Source organism: Catharus ustulatus, chromosome 4 (genome assembly GCF_009819885.2).
Source record: "Catharus ustulatus isolate bCatUst1 chromosome 4, bCatUst1.pri.v2, whole genome shotgun sequence".
Taxonomy (NCBI): Eukaryota; Metazoa; Chordata; class Aves; order Passeriformes; family Turdidae; genus Catharus; species Catharus ustulatus.
In genome coordinates this window covers 15,768,184-15,787,674 of record NC_046224.1, presented here as the reverse complement: position 1 = coordinate 15,787,674, position 19,491 = coordinate 15,768,184, and the positions used below count along the sequence as shown (strand labels likewise).

General features: G+C 41.3%; 1 protein-coding gene across 6 annotated transcripts in view; it reads left to right on the top strand.

The window, feature by feature from the left end:
• CELSR1 (cadherin EGF LAG seven-pass G-type receptor 1) overlaps positions 1–19,491 on the top strand; it is a 161,743-nt gene that overhangs the window by 121,568 nt on the left and 20,684 nt on the right. For 4 of the 6 annotated variants that reach the window (XM_033058070.1, XM_033058065.1, XM_033058069.1 and 1 more), the window contains exons 10-24: positions 11–196; positions 523–636; positions 962–1,136; positions 1,958–2,099; positions 3,623–3,743; positions 4,856–5,039; positions 5,919–6,020; positions 7,659–7,753; positions 8,083–8,292; positions 10,923–11,106; positions 13,786–13,929; positions 15,096–15,297; positions 15,629–15,796; positions 18,128–18,254; positions 18,629–18,829. In XM_033058070.1, the coding sequence (XP_032913961.1) occupies positions 11–196; positions 523–636; positions 962–1,136; positions 1,958–2,099; positions 3,623–3,743; positions 4,856–5,039; positions 5,919–6,020; positions 7,659–7,753; positions 8,083–8,292; positions 10,923–11,106; positions 13,786–13,929; positions 15,096–15,297; positions 15,629–15,796; positions 18,128–18,254; positions 18,629–18,829 (2,355 nt within the window). The remainder of the gene's footprint in view (positions 1–10; positions 197–522; positions 637–961; positions 1,137–1,957; positions 2,100–3,622; positions 3,744–4,855; positions 5,040–5,918; positions 6,021–7,658; positions 7,754–8,082; positions 8,293–10,922; positions 11,107–13,785; positions 13,930–15,095; positions 15,298–15,628; positions 15,797–18,127; positions 18,255–18,628; positions 18,830–19,491) is intronic. The other 2 variants (XM_033058071.1, XM_033058067.1) reach the window with 1 other exon arrangement.

Here is a 19,491-nt window from a genome sequence, read left to right as displayed (position 1 = left end):
TTCTCAACAGATACTGAACAACTATGTGCAGTTTGAAGTGTACAGTGGCCTGAGCCAGGTTGCTAGTTTGAAAATGAGCCAGTCACGGGTCAGTGATGGGGAATGGCATCATTTATTAATAGAGCTGAAGAGTGCAAAAGATGGTAAAGATCTCAAGTACCTTGCTGTCATGTCCTTGGACTATGGGATGTACCAGGTAAGGCAGCATCATAACTTTACCACTGAGCACTGCACAAATGCTTTTAGGAGAAAGTAGGATAAAGGACTGTGGACAAGTACTTATGCTATGAGACATGTTCTGTAGTGATTAATGCCTAATCAATGATATTAATTTATTAAACTTTATGATATCTTACAAAGAAGTCTGTAAAAAGACACATTCCAATGTCTGGCTCCTCACTGCTTTGGTATTTTTTATGTAATCTACTGACAGCTACTGCTTGACTCTATCACTACAGAAAGCAGGCTGTCTGTGTCACAGAGGATGATAGTGCATCTTATCAGCTGTCCTCTTCCTCACAGAGCACTGTGCAGATTGGAAATCAGCTACCTGGATTGAAAATGAAAAGCATCATTGTGGGAGGTGTCTCTGGAGACCAAGTCTCTGTTCAGCAGGGATTTTATGGATGTATGCAGGTATGAAATGAAAAGTGTAGCAATAAATGTTGAACTTGTGAGAAAATACCCAGGTGAAAATGTGGGAGGTTTCTTTATCAACCACCCTCAAACATTTCTGTTTCCTCCATAAAAATTATCTAAGAAACAAAATACCAAAATCTACCCACTTTGCCAGGTACAAATCTGATCACATAGGGGAAAAACATTTGAAAAATATCTGGATTTGGCTGATCAGATGATTTCTTTAAAATGTAGCCTCACTGATTTATGAAAATAATGAAACACATAATAATGTACTCTGAAAGGAGACTCTAATTTTAAAATAATTGTCTTTTGTCACCAGGGAGTAAGAATGGGAGAGACATCTACGAACATAGCAACACTCAACATGAAACAAGCTATCAAGATTAACGTAAAGGAGGGCTGTGAAGTGGATAACCCCTGTGATTCCAACCCATGTCCCCAGCACAGCTACTGCAGTGATGACTGGGACAGCTACTCCTGTGTCTGTGACCCAGGTAACCTGTGACCATTCATATTGGAGCTGATCACACCTTCATGCACTCAACAGAAGCAGCACAGCAGCAGTAGGCTGAGAAAATGTTCATCTTCTGATTCTTCCTCTTCCAATCAGTATTGCCTTTCTCACTCTTACTGTAGCACCCTGGAAGCTGCAGTCCTGGGCTAAGAATCCAGGCAATGTATCCACCAAACAGAAAGACAGTCTCTGGTCCAAAGGGCTCCTGTGCACCTCCTCTTTTCTTTTCTTTTCTTTTCTTTTCTTTTCTTTTCTTTTCTTTTCTTTTCTTTTCTTTTCTTTTCTTTTCTTTTCTTTTCTTTTCTTTTCTTTTCTTTTCTTTTCTTTTCTTTTCTTTTCTTTTCTTTTCTTTTCTTTTCTTTTCTTTTCTTTTTCTTTTTCTTTCTCAGCCTTTTCTGCTGTTGAATTTCAGTCTCTCACTCTGCATCCTAATCAAGATACTTTGAATGTTTTCTCTGTTTTGGAGCATGTAGCCAGCATATGCTGTCAGCACCCAGCACAGTCACCTCCCGTACATGCAGCAAGAGAATACAAAACTATTTGTAGCACATGCCCTGAATATAAAACCGGGAACCAAAGGCACAAGGGTGCCCCAAGCATGGTAGCAGACTGTCAAAAAGAATGGCTTACTATCATTTTGTTTGAGAGGGAAAAGAGTGCTTCATTTCTGACAGTATCTCGGGGGAAATCTACTGATTATTGAAGATGTGTTATTAGTCTATAAGCTTAAGACAGTCTTTTGGAGACATGCAAATCGTAAATTACAATGGTTGCTGTAATTTTCTTACCTTGTCTCCCCAGGGTACTTTGGGAGAGACTGTGTTGATGTATGTAACTTGAACCCATGTGAGCATGTCTCCACATGCGTGCACAAACCCAGCTCATCCCATGGCTACACCTGTGAATGTGGACAAAGCTACTACGGACAGTACTGCGAAAGCAAGTAAGAGAATTATTTTGGCGTCTTGATCCTTCCAGGTAGCTCTTCATCTAAGGCAGCAGTCCTCCCACTCCCTGTTCTGCTCCAATAAACTTTCCTGTTACAATTTAGTGGTGTTTTAGGCTCCGTTGCCTTTCAGCATTCCTGAGCTCTTCCCAGAAACTAGACAATATTCTGTGTTATTCAGGAGCCACTTTTCTTCATCAGCTGCTCAGGGGCTCAACCATTCTGCTGTGTTACACAGCACTGCATCTCACCTGTGCTTTGTAGTGGGCTTGGCCTGAGTTTGGTCTGCATCTCTTCTTCAGCTTCCCCAGCACACAGAACAATGCACCAGTTTGGTGGCCTATAGCAAGAAAAAATGTTTTTGCAGTTGAGGTCCAGTCCCTGGGCTGGCAAAAAGCCATCTCTTCTGGACAGTCGGGGAGCCTGTGTCTGTTGCTTTGTGGGAAAAACGTGCTGATTCCCTCGTCAGCAGCTTCCTGGTCTCAGATAAGCATTCAGCAACCAGCCTTATCCCAGAGGCGGCACTTTGATTTACTGTAATATGGGCCATTCATGATGTGCAAATGAAGTGCATTTGTCTGCCCATTTAGGAATGGCTCATGTGATGTTTCCTTCCCTTTGAAAACTGCAAGCTTCTTCCTCTGCCTTTTGTTGTGTGGGCTTGCAAATGTTGGCCGTGCTGTTGCCAGATTTATCTTTCATTCCTCTGGATTAGCAACGCAGAGACATTGTCCCTTGTCATTATCTGCTGACATGGTGTCAAGTGCAACATTGTGGTTTTCATATACTAAAGCATAGAAGTACAAACCTAGCAGTTACCGTAAATAAAATTGGTAGTGGACTTCAAAACAGAGACAAATAGCTTTTCTTTCCTAAAATGAGCATCAGGGAGGGGATACCTTGTGCATTGCCATGATCCTGGTCTCAGACCCATTATCCTTCAGGCTATTGCTTGACAAAGACTCCCAGCTATCAGAGAATCAGAGGTCTCCTTGCCAGAACCAGTGTTGAGGCATCTATGGGATGACCTGCTCAGAGGCTCACCCAGAAGAAATAGTATCAGTGAGAATGGGAGTTTTCCTTCAGCAGGGGTGGCCTTTGGCTTGCTGCTTGACTTCCAGTGCTGCTGCACTCAGTCTGAATCACAGTCTTTGATCCATAGTCCAGATCAAAGCTGCCACCCTCCCCTCTTCCATGTTCCCAGCCACATGTCCTCTGTCTCTCCTGTGGCAGATCAGGGCTTTTCAGACCTTGTCGTGAACCATCCGAGAAAGCAGGTTGGCTGAAAGTAGTGACTTTTCTTTATAGGATGAGCTTGCAAACAGCTTTGCACCTGAGCTGATGCTGAATCTTCCCATATTATAGTGTATTTATATTTATATATTTATGTATTGATGTTTGAGCTACATTACTGTCTGTAAACTGATGTGGTTGAGTGCAGATTTAGCCCAAAGCTTTTTTTCACACTTTTTAAGAGGGAACTTAAAATAACTTTCTTTCAATTTGATTTTCTTTAATAGGATCGACCTACCATGTCCCAGAGGTTGGTGGGGAAACCCCATCTGTGGCCCATGTAATTGTGAGACTAGTAAAGGGTTTGATTCTGATTGCAATAAGACCAATGGAGAATGCCACTGTAAGGTAAGTAAAAGAAGCCAGTCTTAAGTCAAAATTTCTTTAGTTTAAAAACTGTACTAACTTGTAAAAAGAATTACAAGTTAGTATCTGAGACAAAGTACACACAGTTGTGCTTTGTATCACATATATATGTATGTGCACAGTGGAGTTAATCATTACCTAGACATTTTGCTGGCACCACCCTTCTCCAAATCATACTGTAGAGCTCTTATCTTATTTGTGTTTGGAAAACCGAAGTGAGAGGATGAAAGCCTGGCTCTGATCTCTGAAGTGCAGCCTGGTTTATCAGGGGAGATCAGACCTGGGTGCAGAGGAGTGTCAGTGGGGTTTTGTGTATCACAAGTGAGTAATAGCCATGAAACAGCTCGGGCCAGCTGGGTGAAGCTCTCCCCTGGGCCATGGCCAGCAAAGGGCCTGTCAGCTGGAGAGAGCTGGAGAGCTAAATGCTTTCCTCACTGCCCTCTCTGACGAATTTTCTGTGGACAGGCAGGGACAGATGGGGGACATGGGAGGGGAGGCACCTCGTCATGAAGGTTTTACAAAGGACTTCTCACAATAGGTTTTACAACTGGCTTGAATGACATCAGAGGAGCTGTGCTTGTGCAGAATGGTGGCTGTGAATCTGGCCCCCTGCTCCTTTCCAAAATGCCAGCAGGACACACAGCAACTGTTGCATTAAATGGAGTCAGTGGGGTGCCAGCTCCGTGCTCTTTTGCAATCCCAGCGCCTCACATCAAAAGCATGCACAGAGGCAATTAGAATATGGGATCATTGCCTGCTCTCCGCCTTCTACGTGGAACACAAATGCACAGTGCAGGAACTTTCCTTAGTGGCTCGTTTATGCTGTACAACAGTGGAATTGCAAAGCTGAGGAAACTCTAAATGTTTTCTCAAGAATGTGTTAGGTGGGCACTTGTAACAAGTGCCCGAGGAGTAATGTGGGCCCTGTGGCTCCACTGCAAATGGCAACGCAAACCCTGATAGTAGTAATGTAATTTTTATCTGTGCTCTGCAAAGTTAGCCCTTTTATGATGTACATGCTGCTAGAGCAGGTTTCAGAAATGTAAGCAGTTTGGAAGTCAAATACCTCATGTCCATCATTTTGGTTTTTCCAGGCCAATTACTACAGGCCCCAAAGCAGTGACACCTGCTACCCCTGCGACTGCTTCCCATCTGGCTCCCACACGCGCGCCTGCGACATGGAGACGGGGCAGTGTCCCTGCAAGCCCGGCGTCATAGGGCGGCAGTGCAACCGCTGCGACAACCCCTTCGCAGAGGTCACCGTCAGGGGCTGCGAAGGTACCTCCAGCTGAGCCCTGGCAGTGGCACTGGGGCACACTGAGCCCTGGCAGTGGCACTGGGGGACACTGAGCCCTGGCAGTGGCACTGGGGGACACTGAGCCCTGGCAGTGGCACTGGGGACACTGCAGTGGCCACACAGCTGTGTCCTGGGGCCTGTGAGCCCAGCAGTGTGGCTCCAGCAGTGAGGACAATGGGGGCTACAGCAGACAAACATACGCCCCTACTCCTATATATGTGCCAGTGTGACTCACAGGGGCTGAGAAAACAGAAAAAAAGCTCTTACCTCTTCAGTTTTTCTCAAATGGCAATATAGTGAGCTGAGGTAGAGTATGGGGGGCAAGATTAACACCAGCTTTTCTTTAAACCTGAGTTCACCTGCCAGTGCAGTGTTGTGTTGCTGAGCTGCAGCTGCAGAGGCAGGTGAGAGCCCTCACACCTTTTGCCCACAGAGGCTGTGCCGTGCACTTCGTGCACTCTGCCTTTCTTCCCCATCTTGCCCATCCTGCCTTTCCTCTCACCCACCCACCCACCGTCCTCCTGTGATCAGCACAAAGCTGCTGCAACAGCCATCTCCCCACAGTGTGTGGGTGAAATGAAGGAGAAATGTTTTCCCACAATAAAGGAGCAAGCAGAGATAGGCACAGCCAAAATCCAGAGCCCCATAATCATCCTGAGCTCTCCTCTGCCTGTACCTGTCTGTCCAATCTGCTGGATAAGGAGCAGCTGATGGGTTACAGCTTGGGAGGCACTGCAGAGGATAGATATCCTGACAGGGCTTTGGAGTAACAGGAAGGTCCTTCAGGCAGGTTGAAATGTCTCATTGTTGTGATTTTTATCTTGTCAGAAAAAATGCATCATTTCTTTTTCTGCTTTCAGTAATTTATAATGGCTGTCCCAAAGCTTTCGAGGCTGGTATTTGGTGGCCACAGACCAAGTTTGGCCAGCCAGCTGCTGTGCCTTGTCCTAAGGGCTCAGTGGGTAAGTGCCCATGGTAAATAATTACCTACTTTATCTGCATGCCTTTTTTAAAATAGAAAAGATGTGTACATAGGGAATAGCATTAATTCATTTGGTTTAGAGACTGCAGCACAGCTTATGCATATCATGAGCAGAGATGTGTAGCCAGCTGAAGTAAAAGAACTGTTAAAATACATTTGGAAATCTAGCAATAAATAAATACAGCAGTACAGCAGAAGTACAAAGCACAGAAATTCTCTATTTTCAAAAAAACAGAATCCAATTTTCTGGTTTTTATTTTCTATTTATCAAGCAATTCTTACACATGTAACTTTTAATTTCTAGTGACTTATAAGTGTTCTTTAGCTGTACTGTTCATCTGGGCAAAGATAAAGTTAGGAAAATCATATTCCTGATGACTACTTTACTAGGATTGCAGCCTACTAAAGTGAAGAGTTGCAACAAAACTTGCATTTTTCCACACAATATCTTTTCCATAAGTGAAACAGCTGAAAAACACCTTCTATAAAGCAGATGAGCTGTGTTGTTTTGTACAACAGCCAAATAACAATCTGCTTTTACATGTATGTCTCGGAAAAACATGTATCAGATTTTTGAAAATAGAGTTCCCAGTCTTTTCCAAAGGCTGTTCTATGGGAAATGAAAACTCAGTCTTGGTTCTGGACCTGGTAACTCTGTGCAGTGAGTGTTCCTTAGGCTCAAGGAGTTATAAATAGTTATGTGATTGCCCCAAATATTTCTACGGGCAGGCTACTGCTTATAGGTGTGCAGATTTGTGGTCAACCTAGCTCCTATTCTAAGGATTTTAGGAGATAGATTTTTTTCTTTCTTTTAGGTGAAGAATATTTTCATGGTAGTATAAAGTTGAATTAAAATGAGTTTTCTACACTGTTCTTGTGGTTGTGTCTCTTCTAGGAAATAGACTAGCAGACAGTGTTGCTTATAATAATTGCACATTCTAAGTAAATTTTACAGATCATTCAAAAAAGTAAGCCTTATAACAATGAATATTCAGACTAAGAACCTGAGGCTTAATTGTATTCACCTAATCATGGAAGAGAAATAATTAGATGTAGTAAAATAAATTGTAGTTCTTATTTAGGTATTGGTAATTGAATGGCTTAGACACATGCAGCATGTTATGTGTGAATTAACTAGCACAAATGTAAATTTTGAATTTGATTACTTGCAATTCATGGTGAAAGATCCTCAGCCAAGAATTGCATTTTAAAATTAATTGACAAATAGTACAAAATATAATAGGCTAAATTAAACAGTAAGCTGCTCTCGGTCCATTTGCAAGTGGCAAAAAGGCAATTATGCATGTTGGTTGAAGTGTTTAGCACATACAGCATGCAGATGTGTGGGCATGTGTTGATGTGAATACATTTGTCCAGGAGGTCTTCCTGTGCAGGCTATTGCACTTTTCTCCAAAGCCTGGGGAAAGTGATTCCTGAAGATTAGTAGTCTTTAACTTTTCTCTCACAGGAACCCCGTGTTTGGAAATTGAAATACACGTGTAGCTTTGAGCAACTCGGAAATGTAGGAAATCTGAAAGTCTAGGATAGTTGAAATCTAGGAATATTTACCCTGCACAATTCAGAACATTGTTTGCCAGTGATGCTTTGTTTCCTTCAGGAAATGCCGTTCGCCATTGTAATATAGAAAAGGGCTGGCTGCCTCCTGAGCTTTTCAACTGCACCACCAACACCTTTGTGGATCTGAAAATCATGGTGAGCTGATTTTTACAGTTTTCCCTTTATTGTGTAAATAATGATCCGTTTGGACTCCAGTTTGATATCCTTGCACTCAATCTTTTGACTTCATCATTGAACACCCTAATTTTGCATCAGGACCCTGGTACTTTTCTAGCTCTCAGTTACATTTGCCATTGAGTTTTGTTGCCAACTCCTTCTCAAGACAAATAAAATTTTGACCAAACAATTCCTTTGTGCCAAAAATACCAAAATTTTTGTGATTGTCTTTGTAACTAGAATTAAATAAATAAATAAATATGCATATATATCTAATTGGATTGTTTCTTTCTTTTTATCTGATTCAGAATGAGAAGTTACATCACAATGAGACCAAGATGGATGGAGACAAAACCATACGGATTGTGAGATCCCTGCAGAATGCCACCAGATATACACAAAGCTTGTATGGCAATGATGTGAGGACAGCTTACCAGATAATGATCCAGGTCCTCCAGTATGAGAGCCAGCAGCAAGGATTTGACTTGGCAGCCACAAGGGATGTGGAATTCAATGAGGTAAGAGAAATACTGTATACGGTGCTGAGGCCTTACAGTTTCCCTTAAAAATAAGGTGGCAGTGGGTAATTAAATTTGTCTTTGACTAAGGTGAAGTGGATATTGTGTAGTTGCCTAATCTGTTCCACAAATAAGGCTTTCTTCTCAGATTAGAATGGAAAGTTAGTTATGCATGTGTCTATGCACGCATATGTGTAATACAAATATAATAGAATGTGGTTTTCTAACATATATCATCGTAGTAACAACCAAAAGCAATAGTCCCCATATGAAAAAAAATCATTAAGTTAATGATTTTTTCCTGGCTGAAATAGTTTTGTGTACTATATTTATTTTTGTTCTAAAACATGCCTAATGTCATCATGCTCATGTAAATGTGCAGCGAGCTAACTCCGACCCAGTTACTGACTCTGAAGGTTCCGTCTAATTCTGTTTGAAAACACTTGAGGCATGAGTTGGTACATTGAAAGACATTCCATATCATATTGGTATTTTAAAGCACATACTAAAATGTGTGCCAGAGAGCTTGTGCTACTCAGGGCATTCATAAAAGACCCAGTTATTACCAAAGACCTGACCAGGGCTAGAGAGCAAGCGATAGCACCTTCCCTGTCCCATAAAATATGTAGTTGTGATGGAAAAATGGGAAATTTGAAGGCATTTGGGAGTTTTCTGTGGTCTGATAATGTGAAGGCTGGATGACCCGTGTCAGGCTGGTAGAGCTTTCCTCAATCCATGTGTACAGTGGGGTACTGTTCTCCACCCTTGCCTATGCTATTTCCAAGGTCCTGACCATGGTACAACACAGAGTCCAAGCTGAAACATCTGTTTGGATCTGTGCTGACAGAGCCAGAGCTTGGGCACCAGCATGGGAAATGAATGACCCTCCATGGGTCAAGACTGGCCCACGCTGGCCACTGCTGGCTCCCTTAGAGGGTGTGCTGCACCCAAGCCACTGCTCACCATACTCCAGGAGCACCACATAGGTCAGGCAGGCTTTGGGGTGAGTTGGAGAGCCTTTGTAAAGCCAAGCTGCACCAGAAGAGGATGTCACTGGAGTTAGGAGCAGGAAGAAAGGCTGAGAAAGAAAGACTGAGAAAATTCCTTAGTGTCTTGGACTGTATAGTCAGCAGAGAGTGGAGAACTTCTGAAACATTTCACGTTTTAGATGCATCAGATTTTAAGAGATTCAGTTTTTTCTTTTCTGTGGGCTGTGAAGCAGGCCATTCACATCTTGAAAAGGAACTTCATTTCTATCATGTTTTGCTAAGTAGAAATTTGAACAATAAGCAAAAAAATAACTGGTTTGGAAACATAAGCTTTAATTTATTTTTCTCTGCACTTGGCACTGAAATTCATACAGATGATGTTTCCAAGAACTCCCTAAATATTTTAGGATAGGTCAGGAATTTGAAAACTAACGAGTACAACTCATGAATAAAAGGAGGTAACATCCTAGGCTGAGGAAGCACAAAGGGAGAAGGAATTTATTTTTTATAGTCCCACATAGAAGTCTGAAAAATAGATAATAAAAATCCATAAATAATGTTCACAAACATGGAGGAGGCCTGGTACCAAGTACAGTATGTGTCTCCTGCATTCCTGGGAACCATGTCGTGCTTCTCACCCTAGGTAAAGATGATCATACTGGGAGTCTCTTTTAGCTCAAATACATTCTTTGCAGCCTCAAACAATACAGACAGGATACAGATAACTCCTCCTAAATGAAGCCTAAATATTTTTCTTGGCTATTTTAGAGCTTGTGGTGATTATTCCTACCATCATTTACACTAATTTTGCCTTAGTTAGGAATTAGGTTTTACTACAACAACACAGTTCATATGTATGCCAAGAATAAAAACTTCTTATCATCTCTCTCATTTAAGCCATTTAGCGCTCTCTTTTGGGGTTAGTCTCCTTCCATTCAGCCTGAGGGTCCCTTTGCATATTTTTCTAAGAAAAGGGCAGAAGAGTCAGGTCCTCAGAAAGAAATGCCTTTTTAATACCATTTATAAGCAACATAAAAATGGAGAGACAATAACATGATTTAAGTTTTCTTATGTATTTTCAGGTTTGTCTATGCGGGTTGATACTCACTCTTATCATTCTTCACTCTATAAGTTGTCTTTGTTATCTAGGAAACAAAGTGAAAGAAAAAACTGAAGTGAAAGAGGAAGTGATATTTCTATCCATGGCTTTCTTTTGTTTTTTAACAAAAAAACATTATTCTGATTTCTCTGGAGAAGTTCTTCAGTGTACCTGCTAAGAGCTGTGCTTTTTATGTGTCTGATCTCTCAGAAACAAAGAAAACATGGATAGGTTTTCGTCCTGCATTTTCTTGCTCTATTTCCTGTCATTAAGGGGAAGAAAGTAGTCAGTTCTCTTATAGCCTCCAGTTTTGGCTTACTTTGCTCGTAAAAAGTTTGGAGGGATTTTCTTTACATGACCAAAAAACCTCTGGGTGAGTAACTGGTGTGCATATTTTTATATGCCTGCAGTAGAACATTCCTGCATTAAATATTTTATTATACACTCACCTGAGGCAGTCAGGCCAATCATTTTCAGTACTTCTCACTTGAAACCCAGATCTGCATTTGCTTAATAATTTAGGCTTGTACTTTATTTCTCAGAATATTATCAAAGTGGCTAGTGCCTTGCTGGACCCCGCCAACAAGGAGCACTGGGAGCAAATTCAGCGAACAGAGGGTGGCACCGCTCACCTGCTCAGGCACTATGAGGAATACTTCAACAATGTGGCCCAGAACATGAAAAAAACCTACATGAGACCTTTTGTCATTGTTACCAGTAACATGAGTGAGTATCTGTGTTGAAAACTGCCGTTTTTTTGGTCTTAAAAATGTGCTGGATAGAGGTGCTACTTATTTGTTTTAATAGTACCCACTGAGAAAAATCATTGCATTAATTTAAAATCCATTGAGCCTTGATCCATATCTTTCAGTTGCCATGGGGGCCTCTTGGGAGATGTCTGATCTGTTTTGTCTCTGGACCATGCCACTGCTCCATGTGGCTTTTTGTTGCAGTCATAGCAGTGCAGAGATAGTAGGAAGGACTAAGTTTGTACATAAAGGTGATGCCTTTTGAGACCAACTAATATAGTTGAATGTAGTAGATCTCATTTTTGGAGGAAGCACACCAACGCCACCTGAAGAATTACTGCAGTACAAAAAAAAAGTAACCCTACTATTAATTTTATTGCATATTATTAATCTTACTTGCGTAAGTATGGACTACCCAGGGAGGTGGTGGAATTCCCAGCCCTGGAGTTGTTCAAGAAACAACTGAAAGTGGCATTTAGTGCTGTGGTCTAGTTGACAGGGTAATGATCCATCAAAGATTGGACTCAATGATCTTATAGGTCTTTTCCCACCTAGATGATTCTGTGACTCTATCTCTGATTTTCACATGATTTCCTAACCTGGAACCTATCCAGAAAATCATCACCTGTAGAGATTCTTGTGCTGAAAGGTATTTTCATAGAATCATCAATCCTTCGAATGCCGTCCCAGTCCTGCAAGACCCATAATCAGGGCAAAATCCATGGGATCCAAAATATCCAGAATGAGTCTAAACTGAGAAGGAAACATCAGGCATCCCAAGACACCTTCCGCACCTATCACAGGAAATTTCTCCTCTGACAAACAAATAGCAGCTCCTGCACTTGGGACTGTGATATATTTCATAGACATCCCTGCAGTGCATATGCAGGTGAAGCACAGCAACTACAGCCTGGTCAGATTGTTTCCCCATTTTCTCCCCTGCCCTCTCTATTTCATTTCTTTCCCAGCTACAAGCAGTCTGAGCTGAGGGGGTGTTGGTGATAGTCCTGCTCTGAGTGGGAGGGGAGATGGGGCTGGCTGACCTTCAGAAATCCCTCACCAACAGCATTGCTATTTGTGTTTTCTTTCAGAGGTGCTCTAAACTATATCAGCCTGAACTTATGTTTAGCTTTTCAAATTGTTGTTTTTATTTCAGATATGAAGACAAAAGTTTGTCTTATTTTCCCAACACACCTGCTGTTATAATAAGAATTTGAATTGGCTACAAAGCTAGTCCCAAGAATGCTTTATGACCACAATCACAGGGGCAGAAAATGAAAGGCATGAGGCAATCAAGTTACAAAGGCTGCAGCATCCTGCATCAACAGGGCATAGATTATTGTTGAACTGAGCCAAACTGAAGCACTTTGATTTTTGTTTAATAAACCAAAACGGAAATGCTTTCTTATCATTCAGGACTATGAGAATCAAAATATTTTTAACTTCATACTCAGAAAAAAAGTGTGCTCAGGATTTTTACCCAACTGAACTGAGATGAAAACAAACCCCAAAATTTCATGCAGGTTGTAAATCATGACTTTTTTCAACCAGTTCTTCTTGTGTAAAGAGGTGTGAGCTTGAGAGGTATGAGGCAACTCTGGCCTGAAAGAGGTCTGTTTTCTTTTGAGCAGTTTTTCCAGGTGAACATGATGTTAATAGAGTTTTCTAATGGCTCATCTGGGAGTTAGTTAGAAACTAGGAAAGTTCTTAATGTGGATATTTCTTCATACAGAAATTTGCAAAGGATCACACCTTTTGGTGTAAGGTTGTCCCCAGGACATGTAAACTGGCACTCAGTGACTTGTCTTAAATGAGAAAGTTAAAGCCAACTCTACTACTTTTAAGTATTTGGGCAGTTAAGCAGGCAGAGATGATGAGGTAAGCTAGGGAGGAACTGCTAGTAGAGGACTAAGGAGTAGTTCCAGATAAAATGCATGTTATTTTCTTTGGTCAGCTGACTTCACAATCCAGCAGATGTAGAAGTATGTTTTTGAAGCAGTAGATTTAGTCTTCCCATTAAAAAGCAAGTCTGAAATTGGAACATGCAACACACGCTGGAGCATGCCAGCAGCACATGGAGAAACTCTGTGAAGCAGGAGCATTCACTGAACAGTAGCCAGGGAAAAGCCTCTGTGAAACCACAGTCAGCTGCTGCTGGAGAAGCACCAGTGAAGTGCTACCTCGAGATCACTTCACTGGTGAAAAATTTCTTCACTGAAACAATTCTCAGGCATTGAAGCAGGCGGCCCAGGGAAGTCACCATCCCTGGAGGTATTTAGGACATGTAGATCTGGCCCTTGGGGCCATGGTTTAGTGCTGGACTTGGATGTGCTGATTTAGCAGTTCAGCTTGATCTTGGAGATCTTTTCCAACCTAAACAATTTTATGATTCATTTATTTCCAATATTTGCAGTATGTTTTCATGCTATGAGATACTGACTTGTGATTTCCTTTCCACTTGAACAATAAATCTGTATTTTGATAAATGTACCATAATGCTGACACATAAACTTTTAGTTATCATATAAGGTCTTAACGGAAAAAAATAAATTTTATTTTCTATTTTAGGGTTTAAGTTTTTTATCTGCATTGTGCAGTCATTTTAACCTTTCAATAATGTTTCACTGTGATGATGGGAAACTTTTATCCCCCCCAGTTATTGCTGTTGACATCTTTGACAAGTCTAATTTCACGGGAGCTAGAATACCACGATTCCATGAGATTAAAGAAGATTACCCAAAAGATCTGGAGTCATCTGTTGTCTTCCCTGATACTTTATTCAGACCTTCAGAAAGGAAAGGTAAAACCCTTCTGCTGCTGTTTGGTGAGCAATTCTGGCCAGCTCCCAGGGAGAGTGATTGATCCTCAGGGAGCAGAGTGGTACTAGGGTGAGAGCAGGGCTGCACAAGTGAACGTTATTTCGGGATGGAGCAGCTGTGCATACTTCTGAGGCATTTTGCCTGCCGGCAGTGATGGAGGCATGGGGGGCTGTGGGACTGGCTGTACCTGTCTGTCAGGTCTCACTTGCAGCACCTCTAAACCCTGTCAAAGCGGGAGAAATGCTCTGCCTCTGTTCCCACCAGGATAGGATGGGATGGGATGGGATGGCTGCCCAGAGCCTGCAGTCCCACAGCTACCTTCTCCAGTCCCTGCAGAGATGGAGGGAGTGGTGTGAGAGACAGAGAATCCAAATCTGGGAGCAGAGAGAAGTGTTATCAGAACTAGGCAGCAATGAAAAAGTCTTGGGCTGGGTAAGGGAGAATACACGGGGGAGTGCCTGTTTCCCAGTACCCCAAGATTGCTGCAAAGCACCAGAAGGATTTTTGGGCAAAGGGAGAGAGGGTAACTCAAAGTTCAATACCTGTACCATGGCTGAATGTCTTCTGAATGGGGAAATAGTAACTCTTCTGAAAACAATACATAATAAGCTAATACAGCTTTATGACTTTTTGCTTAGAGACAGAGTATCTGCTTCTATGATTTGTATCTTTTCTGTAAGAAAAAGGGGAATGGGAATTTTAAGAGAATCTCCCAAAACTGAAAGGTCTTTAAATTACAGACTTAGCAGGGTGAAGTCTTATGTGAGTAGTTGGTGTATTCATTAATACTAGTTTTACCATATATAAAGGTACATGCAATTTAACAGCATGCATAATGTTTTAATGTTCTCCTTAAGTTATATATAGAGTACTTATGGACCTTTTAGCTTAGAAATTGCTTATTTTGTAGCTAGACTAAGTGGTTTTTCACTGTTCAATGGTTATTTGATTATCAGCTATATAACTATGAATTGTGCTGAAATTTTATTAAAAATATCAAATATAACATTAGGAACATGCTGAGTGCTCTAAGCCTGAGGTTGTAACAACTCCGATATTATTGTATCTTGGCAAAGCAAAATGATCAGTTTAAATGGTAGCTTTGAAGCTGTGTGCAAAGAATTTAATGTTTGTATTAATTCCATAGCAGTGCCTACAATGAAACCTTCAAATCAGAAAATACCCTCTAAGTTGAACAGTAATGTGTTCAACCCTGAGAGTGCTTTTGCAAAGAGAAAGAAGCGACACCCAGACATTGAGACACATCATACTGTTGCCATGGTCATTATATACCGATCCCTGGGACACCTCCTGCCTGAAAACTATGATCCTGACAGAAGGAGCTTGAGGTAAAATTCAGACAATTGGCTGTTTGTGAATTGTTCTGATCCCTTCTTCTACTCTCTGAATGTGTAGGGGCAACAGAGATGCTTTTATACCAGCCAAATATCATCAATGCTGCTCTTCTCACCGCAGCACTATCTCATGTCCTCCTCTGGCACACTGTAGGAGAATAACCACACCAGAAGTACCAGCAGATCATGGAGACACAGCTCCATGGAGGGCTGATGGTACACCTGCCTCACTTTCTGAGCAGAAGCAACTGGAAATCTTCTATTTGCAGAATGTAGCTTTGTATTTTGGTGTGTAGATCACTGTGCAATTTTTCTCCTTGTGCAGATTGCCAAATCGCCCTATCATCAACACACCTGTAGTGAGCACAGCCATTCACAGTGATGGGGAGTTTCCTCCCAACCTGGTGGAAAAGCCCATCATAGTGGAGTATGCCATGCTGGAAACAGAGGAGAGAACGAAGCCTGTCTGTGTCTTCTGGAATCACTCCATCACGTATGTCTCCTGCTTGCTTTAGGGCTGTGAGTGACAACTGTCTGCGTAGCAGAAAAGGCCTGCCCAGGAAGATAGTTCTGGAGGAAACCCTTTCATGGGCTGTCTTTTCAACTAACAGTTGATTTTTGGTGGAATACAGCCATGTAGTCATTTCCCACTAACATGAGAAAAATGAAAGTAATTATCATAACTCTTCAAACAAAAGATTAGCCATGTGGTTTCTAAGAAACACAGTGCTGTCATGTCTTTCTGCAGGGTTTCCACCCAGAAATAATAAATCTCACCATTTTCTTGTATTTGCCCATGCTATCCATACAGAGATGTATGTCTGGACAGGCATGGTCTGACTCCAGTGTCTTAATTCATGACTTGTTTGAGTTCTTTAAATCAGGATTTTCAGGAAATGATTCAGCTCTTCCAGGGGCTTCCTGTTACACTGCAGTGACATAGTTAACAAGCAGACACCTACCCTTGGTGCCTCAGCCAGGGTCAGTGCAAAAAATTACAAAACCAAATCTTCATTTTGGTAGAAATGAGGACTGAGGGTTTGAAGATGAAATTAGGAGTAAAGATTATGAATTTCTGAATCAATTTTTTTTAATCAAAGTTCAATGCAAAGGCATTTGCACTGATATGAAACAACTTTGATTTTGTCAACTATTGCAGATTTGCTTTCATTTGTTTTAGTGAAAAATGGAGGGAGAGAAAATACCTTCTTTGGGACATTAGACCTTTTCAGTTTCTGGAAAGCAATTGTAATACAGAAGCAGAGTATGAGGAGAGAGTATTTGACTCTCTGGGAGGGAAAAGATGAAATGTTCTGAAAATGGTTCATTTAGGTATTGTGTATTCAGTAAAGTTCAAGAGAAAGACATCTTTTTCTTGAAAATGAGAAAAATTGTATGAGCTGGAAATGTATATGCTGATTTTCATTGGTTTTATGGCATTTTGGAATCAGCACAGTCCTGTTAGAGATATTTCAAGAGTGTCAATAAAACAAAGAAAATGTTTTGAGAGGTAACCACATTCATATTATGCTTTCACAATATTGTAATTATTACATATGCATTGCTATTTCCAGCTACAAACCCAAGTACACACTGAGAGGATGACATGGTCTGCCCAGGGGAAAGGGCTGTTACTTGTTTCCTAACAACCCAAAAACTCTAATAAACCATTATTGCCATTAAAAGGCAATATCCTGTGCTGGAAATGAAACAGCAAACTAACCTAGGGAATGTGTGCCTCCTAGTTAAAGGCTTCAGGAGATTATGTTATTTAAAGGCTCGAAGATGCAACAGAAATCTCTTAAACTCACAGTAATAAACTCTTCCATTTGCCCACATGTGATGTAGTGTTTTTGCTTGTATACACTCTGTCAATCTGCTGACTGTGAGGGGATGGCAAGTCCTTGTTCATAAATTTTTAAATATTGTATGAGCTTGGATAACTCATTAGCTCTAAAGTGATTCATCAGTTAGCTATTCACTGGCAACTTCAGTGGCATTGTTATCTGTGTTACATCTTCCTACAGCCACAATTGAAAAGCAGCTCTTACATGGCACGTAATGAAAGAGCTTTTAGAAAGAAAGGGAGTACTTTTTGAGAGAAAGTGATATTAAAATTTAACAAGTATTTTATTGTTGAATGAAAAAATGGTCTTGTCATATGTAATTGAAAAATCTTTCAGTAACTGCAAGGCTATTTTTATTACTCATTAACTTCAGAATAGAATAATTAATATTGATACAAAATAATTTCTGAAGTCACTGGAGTTAACCATAACTGCACAGGGAAGAATTTTAAGGCAGCAGTTCCTCCCCATTGTTAATATAAGAGATCTCCTGATATAAATATTATTTATTAGAGAAGGTTTTAGCCTTTTCTTGTGTACTTTTCAGGGGAACTCTATAGTGATATAATATTGTTTCTGAAACTTAATTCACATGACTCAAAAACATGTTTCTCTCTGTGGTTCTGGTGTTATTTATCTTGGTTACAGGCATTTTGTTCGGTGCAATCTCTTTCCCATATTGGTTGTGTGGTCACTGACCGAAAAGCAAATTTTTAATTTTATTTTTTTTAAACTCAAAACTGACTGTTATAAACCTACAAAATCCGGGCATCAAAGTCAGCTGTCTTATCAGAAACGACTTCAACTGAAGGCCTTTTTAATTTGCTGATATTCTTTCAGGCAGGTGACAGTTATAAATAATTCTGTGCTGGTACTTGCAGTTCTCTCTGGTTGTGCAGCACAAGCTGCCACAGAGGGCAGTGGAAGGTGAGGGGAGATCAAAGGATAGCACTCAGAAATGCCTTTTTTCCCCACAGGATTGGCGGGACAGGTGCCTGGTCCTCCAGGGGGTGTGAGCTGTTTTCCAGAAACCAGAGCCATATTGCTTGCCAGTGCAACCATATAACCAGCTTTGCTGTCCTGATGGACATTTCTAAACGAGAGGTGGGTGATGTCAGACTCAGGATTTTTGGAGACTTTGGTTTTCAAGGGCTTTGACTCAGAGCTTGAGCTTTGCGTGTGACTCAGGCCATTGTCAGCAGATCAATCCCAGTGTCAGGAGTGTGTTGCCCATGCCTGACAGCACCTAAACAGCTTTTAACCTGGTTGATGTATCTCCTGGGTACTGCTCATGCAGCTCCCAACACTCAACATGTTTTGCAACTAAAGAGGTGGGATCACCCTCTCCTGTTGGTCCCTAAGTAAATCTGTGTGTTGGCTCAGCAGTAATGAAAACATTGGGATTCTGAGTAGTAGATTTGATTGGAGGAAAAGCAAGGAAAAGCCCCAAGAGATCCTGTCAATCTGTCTTTCTGCAGAATGGGGAGGTGCTTCCTCTGAAGATCGTCACTTACACAACCGTGTCCATCTCGCTGGCGGCTTTGCTGATCACCTTCATTTTGCTGGTCCTGATCCGCACACTGCGCTCCAACTTGCACAGTATCCACAAAAACCTGGTGGCTGCCCTGTTCTTTTCTGAGCTTGTCTTTCTTATTGGAATCAACCAGACTGAAAACCCGGTAAGACTTACTCAGTGTTCATTGCTAGAGTTGTTCTCAAGCTTTAAATCAGGAGTTCATATTGCAGCTTTTACCTTCTCCCATCTGTTTCACTTTTTCCTCTTTTTGGCTTCTTTTTGACTTCAACACTTACTTGAAAAGCATCAGATTTTTAGTATATTCGTGTGTGGTTGATACCATTAATAGCAATGGCAGGCAATAGAACTATATCTTATTTTCAGAGAATATATGACAACAGCCCTGTTGAAGGTTTATCCCAGGAACTGAACCTTGCATACTGATTTCTTCCTTCCTTTTCATCAGTGTGTTTTCTGTCTTGCTTTGTTAAGTAGGAGTCTCTGCAGTTTCTCCTGCAGCAGGTACCTCCCAAGCCCAAATGGCTCCTGGTGCTGACTCACAGGTTGTCATTGATGTGGAGCTGGTCAGGTGCTGATATGCACATTGTACACCCACTGGCCATTCTGGAGAAGCCACTTGCCAGGCATGGGACAGCTTGCTGCATCTAAGATTCAGTAGGAGACCTGTCAGTTTACTTTGTGCCTTCCAGACACAGTGATTGTTGGCTTCAGCCCATCATACCTGTTGACAAAGCTTAGTGCAAGGAACTCCAGCACTGTGCATGCAAGAAATGCAAGTTATATCTATGAGATAGATATAAACCA